The following is a 25,206-nucleotide window of genomic DNA, read 5'->3' on the forward strand; positions in this document are numbered from 1 at the left end:
GGAGGGTGGGAGGGAGACGTAAAAGGGAGGGGTAATGGGGATATATGTATACATATAGCTGATTCACTTTGTTATACAGCAGAAACTAACACGACATTGTAAAGCAATTACACTCCGATAAAGATGTTAAAAAAAATCTAATCAGAGACTATAATCAAGAATAAAAGTACAATACGTAATAGCCCCAAGCCAGAAACAACCCAAATGCCCATCAACAGCTGAATGAATAAACAAAATGTGATCTACCCATAACCACAATGCAATACTCCTCAACAACAGATAGAAGCCAACTATCCATACACCCAACAATTTGGATGAATCTCAGAATAATTATTGAGTGAAAAAAGCCAGGCAACAAGAGTACATACAGTATAATTCCCTTTACATAAAATTCTAGAATGCAAACTAATATTTAGTGACAGGAAGGAGGGCAGTGGTTCCTTGGGGACTGCGGGTGGGAGTGAGGGATCACAAAGGAGTATCAGGAAATATGGGGGGTGAGGAATATGTTCACTACGTTGGTTGTGGTGATGGTCTCACAGGTGTATACATGTGTCAAAATTCATCAAATTGTGCACCTTATGTGCACTTCATTAACATCAATTATACCTCAATAGAGCTGTGTTTTAAAAACTAAAATGAGCTACCATTTTCCTCCTAACATGTTAGTAAAGATTAAAAACTGATAAGATCCAAAGTTGGCGAGGATGTGGGGAATGAGTACTCTCACTTGAGGTAGCACTGAAAACTGGTATAATCTTTTTGGGGAGCAATTTAGTGGCAATTATGAAAATATGAAATACAAATATATATGGACATCCCCCCTCCCCCGGGCCAGGACGTTATCCTCCAGAAATCCTGGTTCACACACAAAGGTGACAGTGCGTTTGGAAGGCAACCAAGCTCAGAGGCAGCATGGCACAGGGACTCTAAGTGCTGGGGTTTGAATCCTGACTCCAGTCTGGGCTGTTCATTAGCTTTGCAACCCTGCATCTCATTTCTTATCTGTGATCTAGGGATAAAAATATTACTTACCTCACAGGTGTTTTGAGAGTTCAATGAGAAGAATACTAGAAGTGGCGCCTACATGGTAAAAGCCTAACTATTATAGCATTTTAATAATGGAAAAAAGAAAGAAAACATAATGTTCATCAGTAGACGAACGGATCGAGAATGTATGGTACAGCTTTTAAGATGGAATATTTGCAGTGGTTAAGAAGAATGCATTCTCTATGTACTGATGTGAAGAGATCTCTAAGACCCACTGTCACGTTATAAAAGCAAATTGCACAACATCACGTGTATAGTTTGATCCTATTTTTGTGGGAGAAGAACTATCTGTGGGTATGACAGTGGCTACCTCTGGCGAGGGGGAGAGACTGGAGGGAAGAGATACATCATTTAATATTTACTTCATATGGTTTTTAAAATCGGTTATAATAATCTTTCACACTTTTTATAATAAAAAATAAAATAAAACATGAATTATAAGGTAGCAGAATTTATTCTTAATTTTTGCCTGTGTGTGTCATACAGATTTCTAAGTTCCTAGATGCCAAGAGACTTGTGTTCCATTTTTCAGTTCCCCCTGAGTGTCTCACGGAGTGCCACGTTATCCAGGAGGGGCTGCTGACTAAGTGAGTGCATAAATGAACTGTCTGGCACCTTTTTCCTGAAAGGCAGCCTTTGCAACTATTTTCCAACATTAAAAAAACCCAGGGCCTTCTGGCAATCATCTTAGTTCATTCTAAGGTCAGTGTGTATTTGCTTTTTTTAGTTTTTGTCCTGGAGCATACTGGACGCTATGCAGCAAACTCATCCTTTAAAAAAAAAGAAAGTTTGCTCTTCGAATCTGACTAAATGGCGTACTTGGAGGACGGGAAACAGAATGAAATTTTTTAAAGCAGATGAAAAGGAAACTTGATGGAAAGGGTGAGCCTCCATGTTGACTAGCCCCTCGGGGGCTAATTGACTTGTTAATAAAGGACTTGCAGTGACTGGAAAAAAAAAAAAACCCAAAACATTCCTGGGTATGACTCGTTTGAGGACATGCAGTTACCCAGCATGGGAAGGACAGGGGCCCACGTCTCTGTTCAGTGCTCTTCTATCAACTATATAGGGTCTGCCCAAGACGCAGTCTATTCAGCATCTATGGCTCAGAGAAGCTGGTTTCTCAAAGAGAAAACAATGCAGCGTTGTTTTGAGAAGGGCTGGGGCCAGGAGGGCAGGGAAGACCTTAGCAGAAGAGGTGCGTTTCTTTTTTTTTAACATCTTTATTGGAGTATAATTGCTTTACAATGTTGTGTTGGTTTCTGCTGTATAACAAAGTGAGTCAGCTATTGGCTTTACGGCAGCTGCTGGCCTCTGCTTCCCTGGCTGAATAAGGGCTGTATGGTCAGGGATAAAGCATTTCCTGACAGGGAAAACAAGGCTCTGCTCTGGCTCCCAGGGCAGTGCCGTCTGGCCCCATGAGGTATCTGGTCTACCGTGGGAGACTGAAATTTCAAGAAACTTTAAGGCAGCACGCACATCTAGGTAATTGCATCAGACACAAAAGACAACAAAATGACAAAAAGCCCTCTCAAGCTCTTAGATGTTACTACAGGACTATCCTTTCCTGGAGCCAAATTCTCAGGAAGGACTGTGTATTTCACCCACCTAGAGGAATGCTAAGTTCACTGAACACATCCTCAGGTTCCCAGGAAGGCAAAGAAAGGGGCTGTTTCAGCTCCACTTCAGCGTATTCCAGTGACCTCACGTCCAGAGATTTCATTTCCATGTACCTGGAGTTATCTGCAAAACATGAGCCAGGGCAAAGCGGTAATGAAACACAACATGCCTCAAAGAATCCCTGCAATTGTACTCCTTGCGCTGTGTGATGGGAAACAGTCCCTCGTGCTGCTTAATAACGTGAGACTAGGCCAGGGCTGCTAATTAGAACCAAAGTGCTATAACAAAGAGCTTCTTCCGCTGCCAAAAGAATGCCACACGCAAGAAAACTTGGCAAGCAGCAGCATCAGGTCTGTGGGGGGATGGGCTGCTGCTGCCTTCGGTTGGGATGATCTATCCCCGTGTCCCCGGTTCAGTAACAACTCCATCTCTGCAGGCAGAAGAATTACTGAAGTGCAAAAATTGTGCTGATGTCCACAGAAGCACTGAGGCGAAGAAAAGGCAATGCCATTCTCACCCCAAGCCTGTCGAGCAGTGTTATTAAATATGAATGTTATTAAATATGAATTCCAAACACTGGCTAAGCTGATAAGCCATTAACACCAGTGCATGTCGAGACCTATACCGCCAAATACAAGGGGTTCAATCAGAGCAAGGTGAACACTTCGCTCCTTTATTCTTGCCTTCTGTAGACACAGCCCAGGCCTCAGTGTTTCTCTAGCAACAAGGCAGCTCACAGCAGCGTTTCCATGGAGACTCCGATCCACACAGGTGAAAAACAGCTCAGGTCAGCTTGACATGGAGGGAAGTCCAAGCCCGCCTACCAGCTCGTGCCAACCACAGAGCACTGGGTTTAAGCCTTTCCTCTATATTTTCTGCCCTCGACTCTTATCCCCCTGACTTCAAACTCTGGAATGCTGCAGGCTTTCTGCAAAATGCATTTCTAGCTATTTTCATTGAGAGAAAATTGAGGACTACTCTCCCCTCCCCCACAGCCCTTGATGGATGTTTAGTTTCCACTTGGCACAGAAGACAGGGCTTAGCCTATTTTAAACTCTGTCTTTCATGATGTCACAGTGCCAGGCACAGACACACATCACCTCCACTGGAGGTGGAGGAGCTCCCGGGACAAGTCTTGCTTCGCTGTCAGACGCTGGAGAAAAGTGGGTCTGAGGTGGTGAGAATGGGAACCGGCCATGCCCCTTCGTGAGCCCCTCATTCTTCCCTCTGCCCGTTCCTTTCTCGGCCTCCCACGCTCCCGCCCCCTCACTCAGGCCTCACAGAAACAACGGCCTGGGTGGTCCTCGGTGGTGCAGGCAAGAGAGGCTGCTTGCCGATCCTTAGGAACCAAAGCTCCTCTGATAACTCCAAACATTTGCTCATTTAGTTGGCACAGTCCATCTGGGATCCCGTAAATTCAGAGAAGTCCGTCCTATCTGAGCTTGCTTCTCAGAAACGTGTGGCCACCCATCCGACTTCCTTTACACCAATTGCCTAAAAGCTCTAACAATTTAGCCAGGCTGTTAAGCTTGCCTTCTGCACCAGCTTTCAGGCTGGCTGAAACCTTACTTCTGTTCGTTCCAGCCTGCACACACCCCTACGCTGCTCTAGGGAAGCAGTAGTCCGATCAACCCAACCGCACAGGAGAAAAAGGAGGTAGTTACCCTGGGTCGACACTCCGTGGCAAGCCTGGCTTTGGAGGTCTGTTTCGGTGAGGGGGCTGGCTTTCTCCTCCAAGGGGCTGCCTTCATCAGCCCCATCTTCCAGGGTCCCCCTGGCCTTACAGTCATCAAGAAAGGGGCCAGGCTGCCAGGCCCTCTCCTCTGCTGGCCTGGGGGAAGACATTTGCTGGAGTGTAGGGGCCAGACGAACATCTGAGCTCTCTGCTCCCTTTGCCTGCATCTCGTAGCAATCTGAGCCCTCCAGTGCGAGGCCCGTCTCGCATTCAGCTGGCTTCCGCTCAACATCCAGATTTAGGCCAGGCGTTTCCACGTCCACATCACTCGGGCAGCTCACGGAAGCAGACGGCAGTTCTTTGGGCGACTCGAGGCTGATTTCCGCAGCCTCCTTACCTACGGTCTTGACTCCCTCCTTGGTGAACTCTTTGGTTAAGTCCAGGTCTAAGGTGGTTGTCACACAGGGACATATCTCTGGACAGATTGTGTCCTTCTGTTCGATGGGCACAGTTTCCTCCAGTTCTGGGATGTCCGGTTCCATGATAAAATCTTCTTCCTCCCCCACCTCGTCCACTGTAACCAGCTCCTCCATGTTCGTGGGGCACCAGCTCTCCCCCTCTGCCTCACTTCCACTTTCCGAATCTTGCTCCTGAATACAAATGAGGAATGGAGGTCAGAGGGTGGCTGAGGAATGGGTCTTGGTATTTAACCAGAAGAGGGTGCAAACCTTGACCACAGGACCCCTCAAACCAGAAAGAGGCTGAGCAATCTTACTCCTACCTGGGAACATTTACTGGGTAACTAGGAGCCGTAAATCACTGTGATGAGCGATGAGAAGTCTCTCATCATTGATTTATCCCTAGGATGAGGCTCCGAACAGCACAGGAGTTGGAATAAGCCCTTAATGTTTAACCCACCAAGTGGACAAAGAATTTCAACTCCTGGTATATAGTAGGTGCTCAATAAATAGTTTTTTCTTTTGTTTTGTTTAGTTGTTTTTTTAGTTGTGGGCAACACATTTTTATTCAGTAATGTGGCTTAGAGGTGTTTCTATATCATCGGACCTACATCTACACCTTAACTGTTAATGCCCATGTAGGATTCCAATGAAAGTTACTTAGCCTGCTTCCTAATACTAGATATCAATCTCTGCTCATCTTTTTCTGATCAATTTCTGGAAATTTTATTTTTTTTTAATTCTGAAAAATAAATGGTTTTTGAACAAATGAATGATTGAGTTGTAAGCGCTACACGCATCAACTTTCTGGAGCTATTTCCTTGCAAGTAGGGCATCACTAAATGTTAAGTGCAGCAAAGTCCCTACAAAATTCTCCCAAACAACCTCTCCCAGCAAGGGTGCAACCCTCCGTAGCCATGGCTCAAACTTGGCCCCTCCTGAAACTTTCCCCTTGCTTCCCCAGCAGCCCATGGACCCAGCAGCCAGCTTTAGATCAGTTTCCCTGCCAGCGATACTCATCTCTCTGCCTCTCCTGGCCGGAAAGGCACGAAGCTGGCCACGTTCCAAGGACACTTCTTTTTGCTGTGGCAGCCCCAGCCCTGTAACTGGGTTTTTCATTTTAATTAAGTAAAATAATCTTTACAAGCACGGTAGATGTTTTGTTAATCCCAGGGTCAGGGCCTGCTGAGGTTCAGGACCCCAGCTTGAGTACCCAAAGCCCCCTTCCTCCTCCAGCCCCTCCCAAGGCAGCTGCCTATTTTGGGAGCCTGGCTCTGAAGCCTGAGTCTTTTTTGGGCACATGTTTTCTCTTATAAGCGCAGCCAAGTTACTGAAGACTGAGGCAGAGCCCAGGCATGTGGTAAAGATTTCCTCAATAAAGACTGTGCAAGGATCCCAGGCAAAGCCATTCCTCCAAGAAGTGCTGGCTTCATTCACAGACCCGCTGGTGGGGTCTCAGGCACATCCCATGCAGCAAGCAGGTCATCACCCGGCAGGATGGGGATGCCTGTGACTTGGAGCCCAGTGGCTGCTGTGTTGATGCGGCTACACTGCCAGCATCTGGGACAAACTTTACCTTCCTCGCCTTTGTGTTCGCTGCATCAGAGGACTCTGTTTCTTTCTCCTGCCTCCCCAGATGCAGGGGGCTCTCTTCCATGCTGTCCTGTTCCTCTTTTTCAGCCTTACCAAAGGAAGAGCAGAACGAATCAAGTCAACAGTGAGAAGTGGCAGAGGGCACGCCAAGAGGAAAACAACACTATTGAGCACAGCTAATGCTGTCGGATGTGTTTCACACACATCACTTCCTTTATCCTCACAGAACCCCTCAGAGGCAGGTGCTATTATCATCTTCATTATGTAGATGGGGAAACTGAGGCTCAGAGAGGTTAAGTAACTTGTTCAAGGTCACACAAACGGAGGCACAGAAATGTCTTCACGGCTTTAGGGAGGCAGACGTCCCTGGCAAACTGGGTACTTTTTGCAGCTGTATAATCTGTAGACAGTGAGGGTGAGTAAAGGGGCCAAGGGGGAACCGACCCTGGGGTTCACAACCATCACGGTGACATCTCACCAACAGATCAGTCTTAGCCATAAAAAAAAATCACCTCCAGGCCACTTATGGGTAGGAAGGGTGTTGTCACCCAATCAGGGCCCCTCTTACCTCTCTTTTGCCTTATCTCTGTCGTAGAGCTATAGCCCCAACTAGCAATCCTGCCCCGTCTTCCTTCCTCCTATTCCCTCCCTCAGATTAAGTCCCTCACACTAGTACTCATGTCTGGGAAATTGAACAACTGAAAGCAGATGTTTGCTTTGAGAATTAGGGTCTCTGACCAGCCTTGAAAACAGGGGTCAGCCAACTATAGTCCTCAAGCCAAATCTGATTCAGTTCCTCTTTTTTGTACAGTCTGCGAATTAACAATGCTTCTCATGTCTCTAAATGGCTGTATGTTAAATGCTTATATTATATTAGCTACATAACATCCTCAATTTTGCCTTGTGGCCCATATGCCTAAAATAGTTACTCTCTGGTGTTTTGTAGAAAAAGTTTGCCAATCCCCATTTCAGAAGGTTGAGGAGGACATTCTCCCAAGACAAACTCTGGCCACCAAATCAGTCACTGTTCCTGGGCATTCTTGGCAGCAAGTTGCATTTGCTCAACAATTTTGGCCGAGGTTGGCTCAAAGTAAACCACTCTCGCTCTGATTTCTTAAGAGAAGACACACCCGTCCTTGCCGACAAGGAGGCAGCTGGGGCAGGAGCTCAGGGCTGACGGGTTTAACCAGTTGTTATGGGACAGGAGAAGACAGTTTAAATCCTCGAGTCTTTGCTCTTTCCGGTGTTCAGAGCGGAAGCTCTGCTCCAGCCTTCTGAGCTGACCTGAGCTCAAAGCAGCTCCAAATGCCTTTTTAGCCCTCAGAATCCAGAGCTTCTACCAACAGGGGACCCCTTTTCTTTATTTTTGTCTTCCTGAATAAATTATCCATGGCCCTCCCTTGTCAAAATAAATAGCCCTTACCCTTCCCAGGCAGTTCCGGCAGCACACGCCCAGGTCAACACAGTAAAGAGACTCCCTCCAGTTCAAGCTGGGAGAGGCAGGGACAGCCTGGCCGCCAAAAGCCCCCCGCCAGGCGGACCTCTCTCCCTCCCTGCAGGCAAAGGAGATAGAGCAGTGCCTTTCAGTGCACCCCTGGCCCTGGGAGCATTTCCAGGTGACAGCAGCTTACAGGGAACAGACAAATGCAACCAAGGCACTCATCCCATCCCGCCACCAAGCAGCTCAGGGAGCAATGTGTTAGGTCCCAACTGCTGCACGCAGGGCTGCCACCACAGGGCCGGGGTTACTGCTAAACCACCTCCTGGGTGGTCTTCCACTTCTGCTCTGTAGCCCCTCCCAAGTGTATTCTCCCCGAGGCGATGAGGAATGATGACTCCAAAATGCAAAATCTATCATATCCTCACTGCACCTTCTTGCTTGAACATTTCGTTCTCTTCCCCTTTGCTTCACCCAGTAAATACCCACCTTTCCTTTCAATCCCAGCAGCCACACATCCTAACCAAGGAGAGCCTCTGATTCGTTACAGGCAGTGGTCCCCAACCTTTTTGGCACCAGGGACTGGTTTCGTGGAAGACAGTTTTTCCATGGACGGGGAGGGATGGGGGGGCAGGGGATGGCTCAGGCGGTAACGCCAGTGACACGGGAGCCGCAGGTGAAGCTTTGCTCGCCTGCCCGCCACTCACCTCCTGCTGTGCAGCCGGGTTCCTAACCAGAGGTTAGGGGACCCCTGCTTACTGGCACTAAGAGCACTGTATCCTCCATCTCCTTAGCACTTCACACTCACACTCGTGTACTCATTTAAGGAATTATTTGATTAGCATGTTTTTCATTAGACCATGAGCTCCATGAGATCAAGAGTCATTTTACCTTTGGCTCACAACTGCAGCCTCAGTGCTAGGTGCTCCACGAACACTGGGCAGTACGAGAATGGAGACAGGTAGGAGAGGGTGGAGTGAATAACAAGTACACACCTGCCTCCCAGCATGCTTGGGTCTCTGTCTGGGCTTTGAACTAACATAAGTGGGTTTGCTATTTCTGTCTCCTAGGGATTGTTTATACTGGGGGCTGCATTCTGGGGACACCTGGGGCTCCATCTGGCCCACAGACATGTTTTGTTCTATACAGTTTCTAAAACGTGGGAAATTTCATACAGATACCTGCATCTGGACTTTGGTCTTGCTCTAAGAAATGGGAAATCTGACAACACAGGGCAGCTGTGCCTGAATGGCAGCCACAGAATGGAGCTGAGCAGTGGCTGCCCCAGCAGACAGGTACCTCCTGCTTGGTCCACCATGGTCCCAGCTCTCCACCTTGGCTTCAATCATGCTGTCTGGTCTGTGTCAGCTGCCTGGCTTCCCTTCTCTAGGCACCTGGTTCTGTAAACCCTGATGCCCCTTCCAGGAAAGTGGGGGAGCGCTTCTTTTCCAAGTCTCCCTATTCAGTGACTTGACTTCTTTCTTTTACCTCTGGTCTCATGGTCAGGGCTGGGCCTCATGTCTGGCTGTGGCCACCCAGAAACACTGAGCAGCGCACACACTGGCTTCCCCAGCACTGGGCACTCTCTCCAGAATCTCCCAGGGTTTCCCGTGAGCACAAGCTTGTTAAAGTCCTACAGCAGCCTTGTGATCACACCCATTTCACAAACAAGAAAACTGAGGCTGAGAAGAACAGGGTGTGACTTGGTTCTCAGACGCCAGGCCTCTACCTCCAGAGTCTGGGTTCAGTCATTCATGCCTTCAACAAATACTTATTGAATGCCCACTCTGGGCCAAACCCTAATCTAGGAGCTGGGGGCAGGGCAGTGAGCACAGCAGACAAAAATTCCTGCCCTCATGGAGGTTACATGGGGGATGGGGGTAGGGGAGGGTTGGGAGGGAGAGCAGACTCTAAATAAAATAAATAAAGACATTAGGGGCTAGGTCAGAAGGAGACAGATGCCACCGAGAAAAAGAAAGCAGGGAAGGAAAAGAAGTGGGTTGGGATGTTGTGATTTTATGTGGTGGCCAGGAATAAACGTTGGAGACTGTGACAGTGAGTAGGGAGCCACATGGGCTTTGGTGGGGAAGGGGCTCCCAGGCAGGGGAACATGTGCAAAGGCCCTGTGGTGGGAGGTGCCTGGTATATCATAAGAAAGGCAGGGACCCTGTCCTCAGCCCTGCTGCCTTCATTCCCCAAGTTTAGTCTCTGCCTGTTCTCGGACTCCTGGAGCAACCCTGTGGGTTCTAGGTTGTTCTCAAGATTGTGATGAGAAGTTTGAGATCAGTGAGGAAAACTCTTTGTTCTGCTGTTATTCCATCAAATGGTATTGGCTGCCTGGCTCCAAACCCACAGAAACAATCTGTTGGGGACCCCAACAAGTCCCTACTGACCCCACTCTAGGGCTATTAGAGGCGGAACCTACTAGAAGGACAGAATTGTGGGGAAACCCACGGGGCCTTTCTGGGAAGCTTTTTTTGCATCAGGGGCTCTTGGGATGGTCCACAGCATGCGTCACCATGAATGAGCAATGTTGTGCAAACCAGTGAAAGTAGGGTGGGTACAATAGGAGAAGTTACCAAAGAGTCTCAGAAGTGTGGGTAGGAGGGCAAAGGGGCAGCTCCGCCCCTTTGCCATGGGGGACAGAGGGTTCCAGACTGGTGGTATGTGTATGAGGCCTTGAGGCCCTGCTAACTCTCACTCTCTTTCCTTCTTTTCTCAAGGTACTGACCCATCACCAGCCCCTTGGACACCTCCGAGCATAGACACTCTTCTTAAAAACATCCACTAGTTCACAGCTTCTCTGGATCCAGTTCAAGTACAAACAAGAGGTCCTTCATGGGCCCACCCCACCCACTTCCCTAATCTCATCTCCTGTGCTTCCCCTGCTCTGCCAGGGGAAGTTGTGGCAGACTTTGAGATGGGCAAAAAAGATTGCTGGGAGTCCTTCCAATGGAAGGCTGGGCATTTGTCTAGCACCCTTCCAGGGTACTTGATTCTATCGGAGTCTGCACCTTTCATTAGCTTGAACTGAGCTATTTCACAACTTTGTAAACTGCAGAAATGTGATAATAGTACAAATGATTCTTGTTCATAGAGATGCAAAGGAACTTTATCTGCTGGAGATGCCACTGATTCCCACAGAAGAGGCCAGTTTCACATCTATTAGCAAATTCACCTCAGCATTACTGAGTGCCTCTGTATGCCTGCTCTTTGGATTCTCCTCTGAACAGCCTTTCACATCTTACTGGTTCCCTCATTAATTAATGAGTTAAACAATACCTTTGACATGTATTCATTTTATGTTTGTATGAGAGCCATGATTTTACTTCTTAAAAACACTACCCTTTAATATGCCCTAAAGATACAGCCACGTTGAGTATCTCCAGGTTCTTCAAAACAGTCTTCCCTGTTATGAAGAACCTGGAGTATTACTCGGCCGTAAAAAAGAATGAAATAACGCCATTTGCAACAACATAGATAGACCTGGGGGGAATTATGTTTAGTGAAATAAGTCAGACAGAGAAAGACAAGTATTTATGTTATCACTTATATGTGGAATCTAAAAAATAAAACAAATGAATGAATATAACAAAACAGAAAAGAACTCACAGATACAGAGAACAAAAGAGTAGTTACCAGTGGGGACTGGGAAGGTGGGAGGGTCAAGATAGGGGTAGGGGATTAAGGGGTATAAACTGCTATGTATAAAATAAGTAAGCAACAAGGATATATTGTAAAGCACAGGGAATACAGCCAATATTTTATAATAACTTTAAATGAAGTGTAATCTATAAAATAGCAAATCACTACGTTGTAAACCTGAAACTAATATATTATAAACCAGCAATAAAAAAAGTCTTCCTTTCTCACTTTTGCCCTTGCTGCTTCCCATACTGCCTTTTTCCCCACTTTCGATGTCCAGCTCAAATGCCACCTCCTCTGTGCAGCTCTCCTTCTCTCCTGTGCAGAGCTGACTGTCCACTGGTCTCCAGCAGGGGCCCCACTGTATGTAAATTATTTTTGTAGGTTGGCTTCCACCACTAGAACTTAATCTCTGCCATAACATGACTACTTCCTACTCATCTTTGAACCCCTGTGCCTAGCACACCCCCCGGCAATGCATGTAGGAATAAAGTCGTGGCCAAAGCACGGCCCTTCAGTGTTCATGGAGTTGAGGCCTGGGATTCTTATTCGGACTTAGTCATTGTCAACAGCTCCTGGGTCAGACTAGAAGATATGCATGTAAGATTTTTTTTTTTCTTTTTGCGGTACGCGGGCCTCTCACTGTTGTGGCCTCTCCGTTACGGAGCACAGGCTCCAGACGCACAGCTCATGGGCCCAGCCGCTCCGTGGCATGTGGGATCTTCCCGGACCGGGACACGAACCCGTGTCCCCTGCATCGGCAGGCAGACTCTCAACCACTGCGCCACCAGGGAAGCCCGCATGTAGGATTTTTTAAGTGGATTCTTTATGCAGGCCACCCCCACCTCCTCGCCAACCTCCACCATCCCACTCCTACTTAAATGCAGGCGGCTCTGGCAAGAAAGAAGCGCAAGCCAAACTAGAGTATAAACCTGGTACCCAGAGTCCTCCTTGTGACCCACTGTGTGAACTGAAGTTGCACAGCACGTTGTGAGCCCTGGCTGAAGCACTTGGATGAAAGGTGCCAGCCAGCTACTGAGCATTTTTATTCCAGTGGAAGGAAAACACTGTGGACTGGGTCTAGAGAAACACACCAAGCCCTGGGTGCCCAGTATCACTGAATGGGTGGTGGCTGCTTCTCCTTTACCGCCTCTCATCAAAGCCCCAACACTGGTAGACGTTTTCGGCAGGAGAGACGATGGAGCGAACCAAAGGTCTAATCTCCCCCGGCACGGTCTGTGGGTACAAACACCTCAGGGCCGTTCCACTCTAGACAAACAGACAAAATAGAAGGACTTTGCGTCACGTCGCTGCCTAATTTCTAGTAAAGGCAGAGGGTGCTGTGGAGCCAGATCACCATTCCAGCTCCACCATTTCCTGACTGTGTGTCCTTGGGCAACTAACTTAAACTCTCTGTGCCTTGGTTTCCTCATCTATAGCAATGATAGTATCATTACTAGTATTACCTCATAGGCTTGCCGTGAGGATTAAATTGAGATAAAGTGTTTAGCACAGTGCCTGGTACAGAGTAAACATTCAGTAAATCTTTCATTCACTCAATAAACGTTCATCACCATTCTATTAATAGTATTCTCCCGTGGGACCTGCCTCTCCTTACCTGGTGGAAGGGATTACATTATTACCTCATTCTCTGCCATTTTGCTTTCTTTACTATCAGCTCCGTCTTGGTCTCTATCAGGTCTCTTGGTTCTGGTTTTCTCACTCTGCTTCGACTTGGTGCCCTTCGGTTCCAGCCCGTCTTCCCTGCCCGAGCCGTCAGGGGGGGCGTGTCTGCCTTCCCGCAGCCTGGCCTCATCTTTCCTCCTGGACCTCCCAGGGACATCCTGCTGCTGCTTCAGATACTTGTCCGATTTGCCCTTGGACTCTTTGCGGTAATAGCCGTCTTCTCGGCTTTTGTATCCCGACGCAGAGTGGAGCAGGTTGGGGGACCCAGACCTCGGGTGCCTTTCTCGGTAGCCCCTCCCTCCTTCCAGCCGTTCATCTAACTCGGCCTTGTCCAGTTGCCGGGGGTACTGTTTGCGGTCATGCACCCACGTGTCCATCCTGTCCCTCTTGTCCTCCCCGTTCTCCCTCCAGGGGACCGGGCCTCGCTCTTCCTCCCTCCTGGCGTAGGGCGAGTGCTCCCACGAGTCCCGGCCGCTGCCCCAGTCAGCCCGAGAGGGGCCTGGGGGGCTGTGAGAAGAGCTGCAGGAGGTGAAGCTCGGAGTGTGGGACCTCGGGGACAATGACCGGCTCACCGGACTTCGAGATCTCGGCCTTTCTGGGCCGTATCTGTGAGGGAGCAAAGGAGCCGTTTTAGAATCTGCACCTTCCTCAGCCTCCATCCCCAGATACACGCCGTCTCTGCAACAGACATACTGTGCGCGTGACCCCACCTGGCCATAACACGCTTCACCACAACTGCGCAGAGCGCACAGAAAGGTCCAGGAACAAGCTTTTCCTCCCTCCAGGCTTCTAGGAGGGATTTTCCCTGAGCACAGTCCTGGGGGCTTTCTGCCCCTTTACTCATTCTGCTCCTGGGAACTGGGATGAAAAATTGGGCTGTTCTGGCTCACCCCAGCTCTCTTCCTCTTGGAAATGAGCTACGCTCAGGGAGGAGGAGACTCTCCTGGTGGGCGGGGGCGGGGTGCGCCGAGTTGCCCTGGTCCATCCTGGTAGGCAAGACTGCCTAACCCCGGGGTTCAATCAGCCGACCTCTTGACTATGAGACTGAAGCCGCCCCTCCACCTGGCCTCTACCGAAATAAAGGCCACCTATTGGGTTCCATTTTTCTAGGAAGGCATTTTGGGGTTGGAAGAATCCTTAGAGCCCTGACCTGCTCATGTATCAGATGAAGAAACAGAAACACAGAAAAAGACCCCAGCCCGTATAGGGTTCAGAGCAAGACCTCTTGGTCACCTGCACCCCAACTCTACCACAGAACTGCAGGGTCACGGTGTGGCTTCACAGTCTTTTAAAAACCCAAACAACTATAATATTAAAAACAAACAAACGAACAAAAATTCCAAACTTGAAACAGCTACATACAAAGATACACATACACACACACACACACACACACACAAAGGTTGTTATTAAGCAGGTCAACTGAGTCATCCACCTGACATTCTAAAAGGACAGGCAACTTTCATTTGGTTCCCAAATACAGGAAAACCACGCAGTCCTCACTGACCAGGGGACAAGAGACGTGGCTCACTGGGACCAGCCTTGACCTCCACTGGGGAAGCAGCCTGGGCCGGGCCCTCTGCAGCGAGGTTAGGGTGCCATCTGCGGCAGCCCCGGGTAAGAGCCACAGAATGTGCCGGCCAGGTGCCGCTCCTGCTTTTTCCACAGTGGCCTCTGCAGGGACTGTCTCCATAGGGCAGTGACAGTGGTGAACTTGTAGCCCGGGCTTGGCAGGGTCACAACTTCAGCTGGGAGAAATGAGTTGGAAATGTGACTGCACTCGATGTTCAGAGTAAATGACTGGTCAGGTCATGGATGTTTCTACACCTACATTCAGCTCAAGAAAAATCAAGGGCTGGCTCTAAACAGAAGACACACACACCACACATACACCCACACCACACACATACACCCACACATGTACCACATACACATACCACACACACTACAACACACACCAAACACACACACCACACAATACACCCACATATGTACCACATACACACACCACACACACTACAACACAACACACACACCACACAATACAACCACACACACAACACACTACACACACCACACGCACAATACAACCACACAACACACACCAAACACACACACACACAAAACACAACACACACACAATACAGACACACTACACACACTAAACACACACAGAACACACCACACACAAACACACCACATACACAATACAACCACACACCACACACACACACACACACACACACCAAACACAACACACACACAGTACAACCACACACGAAACACACACACACAACACACCACAAACACAGTACAACCACAACACACACACAACACACACAACACACACAACACACAGACACACTTTCAGGCTGTTTTAGCAGAGTGTACATTTGCCCTTGAGAGCCATATATCAGCAGATCCCCTCCTATACTCCTTGACAACAAAGGAGGCGCAGCTGAGGGGAAGCTTAGCATCTTGAACTTTTCTGAGGTTTAACCTGAGCACCGGACTGGACTGATGCGTTCCACCAGGCACATGGAAATACAGGGCCCAGAGAGGCTGATGGACAGGGCAGAGGCAAGGGCGGAGCACAGAGTGACTCAAATACCCCTGAGAAAGAGAAAGGGGAGAATGTTTCAATGACGCAGAATCTGCCCTGAGACCTGAGACCGGGCCTCACCTGTCTGCTTCCCGGAACATGTCCCTCTCCCTCTGGGAATGGATGTCCTGGATGATGGCAGCCACGGCTTTCCCAGGTTTCTAGGCAAAGTCAGAGGGGTCACCATCAGACCAGAGATGGTCTTGCAAACACCAGAAGGAATCAGCTAGGACTTGGGTTCATTGCCCTGTCCACCAAAGGGGGAAAAGTGCCTTTTTAGGGGAAGAAAAAGTTTAATCCAGAGGATGAAGAGTATGAACATAATGCTGAACGGTGGTGGGGCTGCGTGGTCCAGGGCACGTGGCATCCCTTGAGCTGGGAAGGAAGGAGCCTGAGGCTCACCACCCACATGCTGGGAAAAGCGGCATTTGTTAATACCCACCTCCCACCTCCTTCCAAATAAAAGCAAATATCTAAAATGTGAAAGGAAGGAAGGGAAAGAGGGCGGGAGGGAGGAAGGCATTATAACTTGGAAAGAGACTTGAAGATCACTAACATGCAGCCTCCACATTTTACACCTGAGGAAACTGAGACCCAGAGAGGTCACTGAGGCAGAGTTCTGCCTGGCACAGTTCCAGCCGCCAGCCACATTGTGTTCTAGGGTGACTCCTGGGGTTGTGCTGTGTTAAGGAACACATTCAAGGTCACAGAGATCATTAGAAAATCAGGACCCGACAACAGGCATTTTAACTCCAAGGTCCTTTCTATGCCCCATGCTTCCTGCAACTCCTGACTTCAGTGCGGGGATCCACAGGGGTCATTTGGTGCTCAACGTAAATCTGCAAGGTGGGCAGCGCAGGCTGTGAGCCAGGCTTCCCAGCTGAGGAGGCCAGGCACCCAAAGGCTCTGCCCTTCCCAGAAGTTACTACGGGATGACTGTGCCAGGACAGGACCACGCCAGCTCCCAAATCCCAACCCAAGCCCTTTCCTAAACCCACACTGGCCAAACATTAACAAAACAATAAAAAATAAATGATTAAAAAAAGAAATTCATGAGCACAGAAGGATGGAAGCATTTTCCAAAAGACTACACAAAATTCATCCAATTAAAGTGTATGGAACAGGCTGAATTTATGGTATGTGAATTATATCTCAGTAATACTGAGGTTAAAAAAAGACCTAAAAACCCTCAGTCTATGATGTCAACTTTTTTTTTTTTTTTTTTCGGTATGCGGGCCCCTCACTGTTGCGGCCTCTCCCGTTGTGGAGCACAGGCTCCGGACGCGCCCACTCAGCGGCCATGGCTCACGGGCCCAGCCGCTCTGCGGCATGTGGGATCCTCCCGGACCGGGGCACGAACCCGTGTCCCCTGCATCGGCAGGCGGACTCTCGACCATTGCGCCACCAGGGAAGCCTAGTGATGTCAACTTTTGACAAAGAATTTTATTAAGAAACTTAATCAACTGCTCTTTTTATCCTCAATTTTTTTTCCTACGTACTTAACAAAGGATCATGAAATCTTAGAGCTATACAAATGTTAGGTACCATCAAATATCTCATTTTATAGGTGTGAAACCCAGGACCAGAGATATGAATTGAGCTCTGTGATTGGGACTAGAATTCTGTGAGTCCTCTGAGTGCACAGCTGCTTATCTGTGTTATTGTTAAGATTGAAGCTTGGGCTGGGAAAACAGTTCAGGAGAGAATAAAGGAGGAGCTGCCTGTGGGTTCAGGGGAGAAGTCAGACCTCGGACTTAGGGAAAGGATGTAAAATGTTCAAGCCAGGGAGGGATCTCTTGTCAACTCGAAATGCAAGAGGAGAGAACGTCAAAGAGAAGGAAGTGACCGCTAGCCCTGTGGTCGTGAAGAAGGAGGAGGTCAAGAAGGTAGTCAATCCCCGTTCAAGAAAAGGCCCAGGAACTGAGCACTGGTCAGGATACCCACCCAAAAGGAGCCTCACACTTTTGGCAAATGGTCCCTTTCATCTGACTGTAGCTATAAAGGTTGACCCTCTGTAAGCATATGGAAGTGTCACCTACAAGTAACCAGATCACCCAAGCCCTGCACTGTCAACTAGCACCTGAGCTGCTTAAACTGGACCAGAAGCAGAGACCGAAGGCCAAGCAACAAAAGAGCTGGGGCTGTGGGCCTGGGCGGAGAAGAAGGCTACTGCCCAGGATGCTTCCTTCCACCCCACCCGAGACCATCTGTCCTCCCACCAGCATTGTTGGTCACCACCTGTGGGTAGAACAAGAAGGTTCACGTGGAGGTGATTCCACTGAGTGGGTCTTCCTTCTGCCTCCCCACCTTGGGCCACAAGGTGGAAGTTGCCTACTGCACCATCATGGGAGAGGCCCGCCTGGGATGGCTGGTCCGCAGGAGACCCACTGCAGCACTGCCTCCATGCGGGCCAGCTTGGGAAAGCCGGAGGGAGCCATCAGGATCCAGTGCAGGGACGTGTGATAAGATCTCCTGGCACCGGGGAGGCCACATCCCAAGTCCCAAATCTGTCCTCATCCTGCCAAGCTGGAATAGGCAAAGGCTAAAGAATGTGCCCCCAAACTGGGTACAATGTACCATGGCGACTTTTCAGAACACACAAATTCCCTGAGGGGGTTGGATCAGGGACTTTCTGTGGCAAAAAAGAGTCCCCAAAGTCCCCAACACTTTTCTTCTGTTCTCTGGAATCTCATATCCTCATGATTGTTCCTTCCAGTCCAGATCCAGGAGAGCCTGGGGTGAGAGGAGGGGGCCTGGTCAGGGAGCAGCTGAGGTTCTGCCGGTTACCCAGGGGTAGCATGGGTGGTGCGGTTAAGACCTGCAGGGACGGGCAGGTCAGGCCAGGGTCAGAGCCAGAGGTGTTCTAGGAGCTCATGGTGCCTTCTGCATCTCCACCACCACAGACAGCAGCCCCTCGGGCCCTTCCCCTCCGGGTGCCGCCTGATGAGGGCAGAGCAGCCAATCAAGCACCACAGATGGAAACACCCTCTAGTGGCCCAATGTGGTCCCCTGGGGGTCAAAGAGATGCATCCAGAGTTCTTTGGGGGCTAGAAGAGCCTCTTCTGGGCTTAACTATTTCCTTGCCCCTTATTTTCCCAATCACAGAACAGCCTCCTGGGGCCATTGTCAGCCCAGCACCCCCTGAAGTTCCTTCTGTTCAGGTCGCACGGCCCCAGTGAGGCAGGGAATGGGGTTATTGATCGCAGCCGTTAGTGGCACAGGGCCCCGCATGGAATGAGCGCTCCACGATGACTGGCTGGAGAGATGGAGGGATGGGCTGACGAGAAAGGACATGACGATCTGCAAATACTATACGCTGGGGCTGGTGGTCACAGGCACTGTGACCCCCCCTCTGAGGACCAGAGGTCAGTTTCTCTCTTTTAAGTGATAATTCCAAATTGTTGGCACTCTCTGGCCCAAACACCCTGCCAGCTGCCGTCTGAGAAGGAGTCAGAAGTGGCCAAAGATTTTCAAATAACAGAATCAACTTTTCACTCTAAGAAAATCCTCCCCATCTTCCTCTTCAGGCCTGGCCTCGTTATCCTGTGGTTAAAGGTATAAAGGAGGCAGGTACAATAAAGCTGTACTCGCTGCAGGGGAGTGGAAATGGAAGAGAACAGAGTAGGTCTGCGATGATGTTTGGGGGTACCTTTTTATTGCAGAACATTTCAAACACACACAAAAGTAGACAGAATTGTATATTGACCCCCCCCACCACCCACGGTGAATCCATTTCGACTGTCAACAAGCCCCCAGGGGACCATCCACAGTGCTCTTGGTCAACACATCTTGCTACTTTAGGACAAGGGTGAGCTTCCAAGCCCCATAGAGTCCCAGGGAAGTGTGCCCTCAGAGGGAGGCAGATGCTGGGCCAGCATAAAAGAAGCTGACAGAGAGTTTTGTGCCTCCGGACCCCTCCGCGGCTGTTCTACGTGTCTCCAGAGTCCCAGGAAGATGCTGAAACCTTCCAGATGAGCCCTGAACTTGTCAGAGCCAGATCCTGTCCCAGCAGCCCTGACTGTTTCTGACATGAGTGTGCTTTCCAGGCTCTACATCTCTTCTCACCCGACTGCTGCCCAGAAACCCCCTCTCTGTTTCATTAAGTTGCCTCACCCTTCAAGGCCCTACTCAGGAATCTCTCCCTTCTTTACACAAGCAAGTCACACTGCCTTTTGCCACTGAACTTCTAGGAGCTCCGTACATATGCACTCAGGTTGAAATCACGAGAATTGTTTATCTCCCCAGTTTATCTCCGCCAACCCCAGCATATAGTATTTGCAGATCGTCATGTCCTTTCTCGTCAGCCCATCCCTCCATCTCTCCAGCCAGTCATCGTGGAGCGCTCATTCCATGCGGGGCCCTGTGCCACTAACGGCTGCGATCAGTAACCCCATTCCTTGACTCACCGGGGCCGTGCGACCTGAACAGAAGGAACTTCAGGGGGCGCTGGGCTGACAGGGGCCCCAGGAGGCTGTTCTGTGATTGGGAAAATAATCACAAGTGAGACGGCAAACTTTCCCCAAGTGAGGTCTATTCTCATATTCATTGTAGCTCTCGGCACCACATGTTATATGGAAAAGACCCTCAGTCATCATTTGCTGATTTATTCTTCCTAACCAAGAGCATCATGGACCACTCACAAGACTGCTTCCCAGGGCCAGGGACCATCTCTGTGGCCAGGAGGCTGGCAACTTACCAGTGACACTGAAACCAGGCCCGCTGTCCCCAAACCACCTGGGAGCTTCAGTCCCACCCCAATCCACTAAATGAGAACATCTGGGCAAGAGGACTTGAAAACTCCCCTGACAGTTTTCTGATGGAGTGACTGGAACACACAGATTTAAACTATTCCAAGCTCCCTTCTGCCGGTAAGACACTGTGACTCTGGGGAAGTCTCTATAGAATAACCAATCTTGTCACGCAGGTCTGCAGGCAGGAAAACACTCACTTTTTACTGTTCCTTCAGATTTTCTCTTTCTCATTCATTTCACACATTTGTTGGATACCTATTACGTGAAAGTTTCTGCCCCAAACGCCCTGAGGAATAAAATCTCTGCCACAAAGAGTGAGACAAGATTACTGGCATGAGGAAATATTCAAGAGAGGAGAGGAGAAAATGCCTTAAAATCTCTCCTTCTTCTCCCTCCACTTTGCCTGGTGAGCAAAAGGTAAAGTTCCAGGACAGAGACCCATTAAAATTTCCCCCACCTCTGCAAGCCCTGGCGGGACCCCATGTGGTAGCCCTTTGGCCCAGAGACACATGTGGATACAGTGACACATGCAGATACAGTGACACATGTGGATACAGTGCTTTGCTGTCTGCCTCCCCAGGAACCATCCTCTCTTCTGCAGCCTGCTTCCAGGACATAGCAGGTGACACAGGCCTGGCCAGTCACAGCATGGCCACAGAGACTGGCTCAGGGAACAGCACGTGTCCAAAGCTAGCCTGATTGGAATGACTTTCGGGACTTCTGTGGGAGCTACTAGGAAAAAGTCCAGCTTTCTCTTGGTGAAGGAAATGGGAGGCTGAGGCGCCAGAGCTGCTGGAATCACTGAAGCCATCGCGCCGCCTAGAGGAGAGAGCCGGGGGCTGTCAGGGGCCACCGCAGGGAGACCCCAATGACCAAGCCAAGCGAACCGAAAGCAGAGTGGAGAGAAACCAAGTCCTCATGAGAGCATTTGGGCCCTGAATGCAGCCCTGCCTGCAGCCAGGGCTACTCCTGGTCTTTTTAGTTACATGAGTGAAAACATTCCTTTTTTTACTTTAGCCATTATGCTAAAGTTCTAGCTGATTCAGGTCAACATAGGGACCACAAGGCACATATTTCTATGCAGTGGAAACGCCTTGAGATGCCTGCACCTAGAGGCAGTGTGACTGCTTGGGAAGCAGAAAATCCTTACTAAAGGTCAGGAAAAATGTTTTCTAGCCACTCAAAGTGTGCTCTGAGGACCAGAAACAACAGCATCTCCTGGGAGCTTGAGAGAAACGCAGAATCACCACCCTGCCTCAGACCTACTGAATCAGAAATTTTAATGAGATCCATAAGTGATTTGTATGCACATTGAAGTTTGATAAGCTCTATTAGAATACCATCTCTGCTGCTTACTGACTGGATGACTGTAAGCAAATTACCTGATTTCTCTGTTTTTCACATGGATAATAGAGATTATAAAAACACAATATAGAGATGCAAATACAGTGCAAAACCAAAGCAATCCTAGGTTTTAATCATGGCTCTTCCAGTAACTATGATCTTGGGCAAGTTACTGAACTTCTATGAGGCTCAGTTTCCTCATCTGTAAAACTGAGATAATAATACCTGTCTGACAGTACTGACGCCAGGATCGCAGTAGATAATGTATTAAAGTGCTTGGCACATTACTTGACCCAGGACTCAATTAAAGGTATATATTCTTGTTATTATTGTTGTACTATTTTAATTACTGTTATTATCCACCCTACACACCTCATAGGGGAGGGTGATTGTGAGCCTCAAAGAGACCATGTATGAAAAAAAAATGCTTAAAATCAAAGAACACAAGGTATAGTCCTTTACTGATCTGGAAACTGAGGTTCACAGAGGTCAAGCAATTTGCCCAAGGTCATCAAAGAGGGAAGGCATAGAGGCTAGGCTAGCACTAGCACTCTGCAATCTAGCGTAGGTCACATAGCTGTTGATGGTTCTATGTTATGTGTTCTACCTCCCCAGACTTGCTACCTCCAAATCCGTGGGGCCTGGCCCAGTTCCCACCCACAGTGAGCACTCACTGAACATTTGCTGAATGCAAACTCTGACCATCTGACCTCTTTAACCCACAGTTTTGGCACCACCCCAAAGGACCTCTCTAAGGGACTGCAAACACCTTGGTACTTTAAGAAGGAGAGTACTGCAGTTAATCCTAATTAGAACCTTATGACAACATCTCATTTGGAGACCAAAGCTCCCCTGGGAATTCAGTGCAGTAATTCAATTCTAAGCCCCAGGGCAGAATCCAGGAGAACAAGAACTTTGGGTACAGAATGGGGTGGGATCATTGACTTGTCTGAGAAAAGCAACAGGCTTTCATGAGTTGGAAAAAAAAAGTGCCAGGTTCTGCCTGAAGCAGAACTGTTGACAAATGAACTTCAGAAGCAATAATGCAAGCAAAGCAGAATCAGGACTTTGACAACTGGTTGACATATTACCGATCTACATCTGTAGACTTGTCAGAATGCTAGTCCTAGCTAGAAACAACCACTGAGCCTTTGTCTTCTGACTTGAACCTTGAAGGCAGATTAAGAGCTGTGAGCCTTGAACAAAATGGACCCTAACTAAATATGGAATGAGCTGAAGTCAACCGGAAAATCCCATTAAATAGGACAGTAGAAAGCACAAAATAAGAAGTTAGATTTAACCACAAATGTGGCACTAAATACAATAAATCCAAACGGACTAATGGCTCCAGCCAAGAGAACTCCTGCAAACCAATAGGAAGATACAATCCAAAAGAAAAGCATGGGCAAATGGCTTAAAAAGAAATTTCCCACTGGAGAAGACCTAGATGGAATAACCAACAAACACATGAAAAACTGCTCAACCTCAATTAATATAGAAAATAAAAAATAAAATCATGATAAACCATTACACTCTCTCCAGAGAGGCAAAAATTTTAAAGTTGGACAAGACAAAGTGCTAGCAAGAAGGTGAGCTATTGAACACCCTCAGACACTACTAGTAGGAATGCTATCATCTAGTACAGTTGAGGGTAAGCATGCCTTGTGATCCAGCAATTCTACTTCTAGTTATGTACATTCCCTGGTTATATGCACATGTACATGGGTACTGGGATAACATGTTTGAAAATGTTCATAGTAGCCGTGTCTCTAATACCCTAAAACTGGAACAACCCAAATGTCCATCAACAGTGGAATGGCTAAACAAATTTATAGTCACACAATGGAAATTTATATAACAATGAAAATAAAGATGCACCCAACACAGATGGCATAACGTTGAATGAAAGAACACAGTATGATTCCATTCACATAAAGTTCAAAAATAGGTAAAACTAAACTATAAGTTAAAAAAGGCATAGAGAGGGGGTAGAATAATAAGGGAAAGCAAGGAAATGGTTATCTCAGGGTCAGGAGAGTGGAGAGGGAGGGGTTGAGCACAAGAAGGGACTTACAAATCTTCTTGGTGCTGTCCATGTCCTATTTCTTGACTTTGGTGGTGGTTTTGTGGGACTTATGGGAGTTCACCCATTATTACTTTTTCAACTGTGCAATATAAAATTAGTCACTTTTCTGTCTGTATGTTATATTTCACGATAAAACAAAAAAGAAGAGAATGGTAGAGCAAGCTAAAACAAAAACAAAAGCCCTGTTTGGAATTACCTCAATTCAATCCTTATTTCGGACAATGGCCAACTCAGTCATGTGCTGCTTAGAAGGCTTTCTATGGGGCTTAAGACAATAAACACAGAGAGGATGGAGGAGAGAATAAAAGATCAAGGGGGCGACAGATGAAGAAAAAGTTACTGAAGACCTGTCTGGGTTTCATTCAGGGGTTTATGCTTGGAACTCTCACCTCTGAAAAGCAACCATCTTTCCCTTCTTTCTTCATCTTTCAAGACTTCTCTTAAAATCCTCCTTGGGTCCCAGGTAGGTAGTCATCTTGCCCCAAGCACCCCTTTGCATCTTGTACTTACCTCAATGAGCACTTTTCTTGCCATGTTATAATGGGTTTGCCTTTCCATGTGATATCCTCAAAGGCAGTGGGTAATTTTTGGATCTTTTCCTGTGCTCTCCTTCCCACCAGAACTTAGGCCAGTGGCTGACAAGGAGGAGACACTTAGCTGTTGCTTGTTGAATGACTGAATGAAGGAGAGAATGCTTTACCTTCAGCTGCAATTCCTTGTATCTCTTGGACATCCGAATGAGCAACTTCTCACCATTGATCATGGCAGATTTTTCTTGGTAATACTGGACCATGGCCTGGGCAGCCTCTGTGTAAGCCATCTCTAAAAAGGCCTAGGAAAGAAAGGAAGGACAGACATTGGACTTGACTTGAATGGTCTTAAAGAAAATTCTGTTCAAGGTATGACTCCATGTATATGAAGTTCAAGAATTAGGCAAAACAAACTGATGGTGGTAAAAGTTAGAGCTGAGCTTCCCTCGGGCTTGGGGGTGGGATACTGACTGGGAAGGGAAAAGAGGAAACCTTCTGGGGTTCTGGAAATGTTCTATATCTTGACCCGCATAGCAAATACATAGGTGTACACATGTAAAAAATTAATGGAGTACATTTAAGACGAGTGCATTTTAGAGTATGTGTTTTATACCTCCATAAAAAGGAAAAAATTCAGTACAAGGAAGAACTTTCTTTGATCCCATCTGTTCAAAGAGACTTATTTATTAACTTCAGCAAAAGAGCTCATCATAAGATGGCCCCTCTCC

At 48.1% G+C, this 25,206-nt stretch overlaps 1 protein-coding gene across 2 annotated transcripts in view; it reads right to left on the bottom strand.

Moving 5' to 3' along the window:
• Positions 1-25,206, bottom strand: part of RBM20 (RNA binding motif protein 20) — a gene marked incomplete at its 3' end in the record, with an annotated part of 215,048 nt that overhangs the window by 13,868 nt on the left and 175,974 nt on the right. Inside the window, exons 7-12 of one of the 2 annotated variants that reach the window (XM_082854792.1) lie at positions 24,649-24,780; positions 15,849-15,928; positions 13,123-13,771; positions 6,380-6,466; positions 4,335-4,995; positions 2,659-2,793 (exon numbers count right to left, since the gene is read on the bottom strand). In XM_082854792.1, the coding sequence (XP_082710918.1) occupies positions 2,659-2,793; positions 4,335-4,995; positions 6,380-6,466; positions 13,123-13,771; positions 15,849-15,928; positions 24,649-24,780 (1,744 nt within the window). Of the gene's footprint in view, positions 1-2,658; positions 2,794-4,334; positions 4,996-6,379; positions 6,485-13,122; positions 13,772-15,848; positions 15,929-24,648; positions 24,781-25,206 lie in introns of both variants that reach the window. The other variant, XM_082854791.1, reaches the window with a different exon arrangement.

This window comes from Leucopleurus acutus (genome assembly GCF_964270905.1).
Source record: "Leucopleurus acutus genome assembly, chromosome: 14".
Classification (NCBI taxonomy): domain Eukaryota; kingdom Metazoa; phylum Chordata; class Mammalia; order Artiodactyla; family Delphinidae; genus Leucopleurus; species Leucopleurus acutus.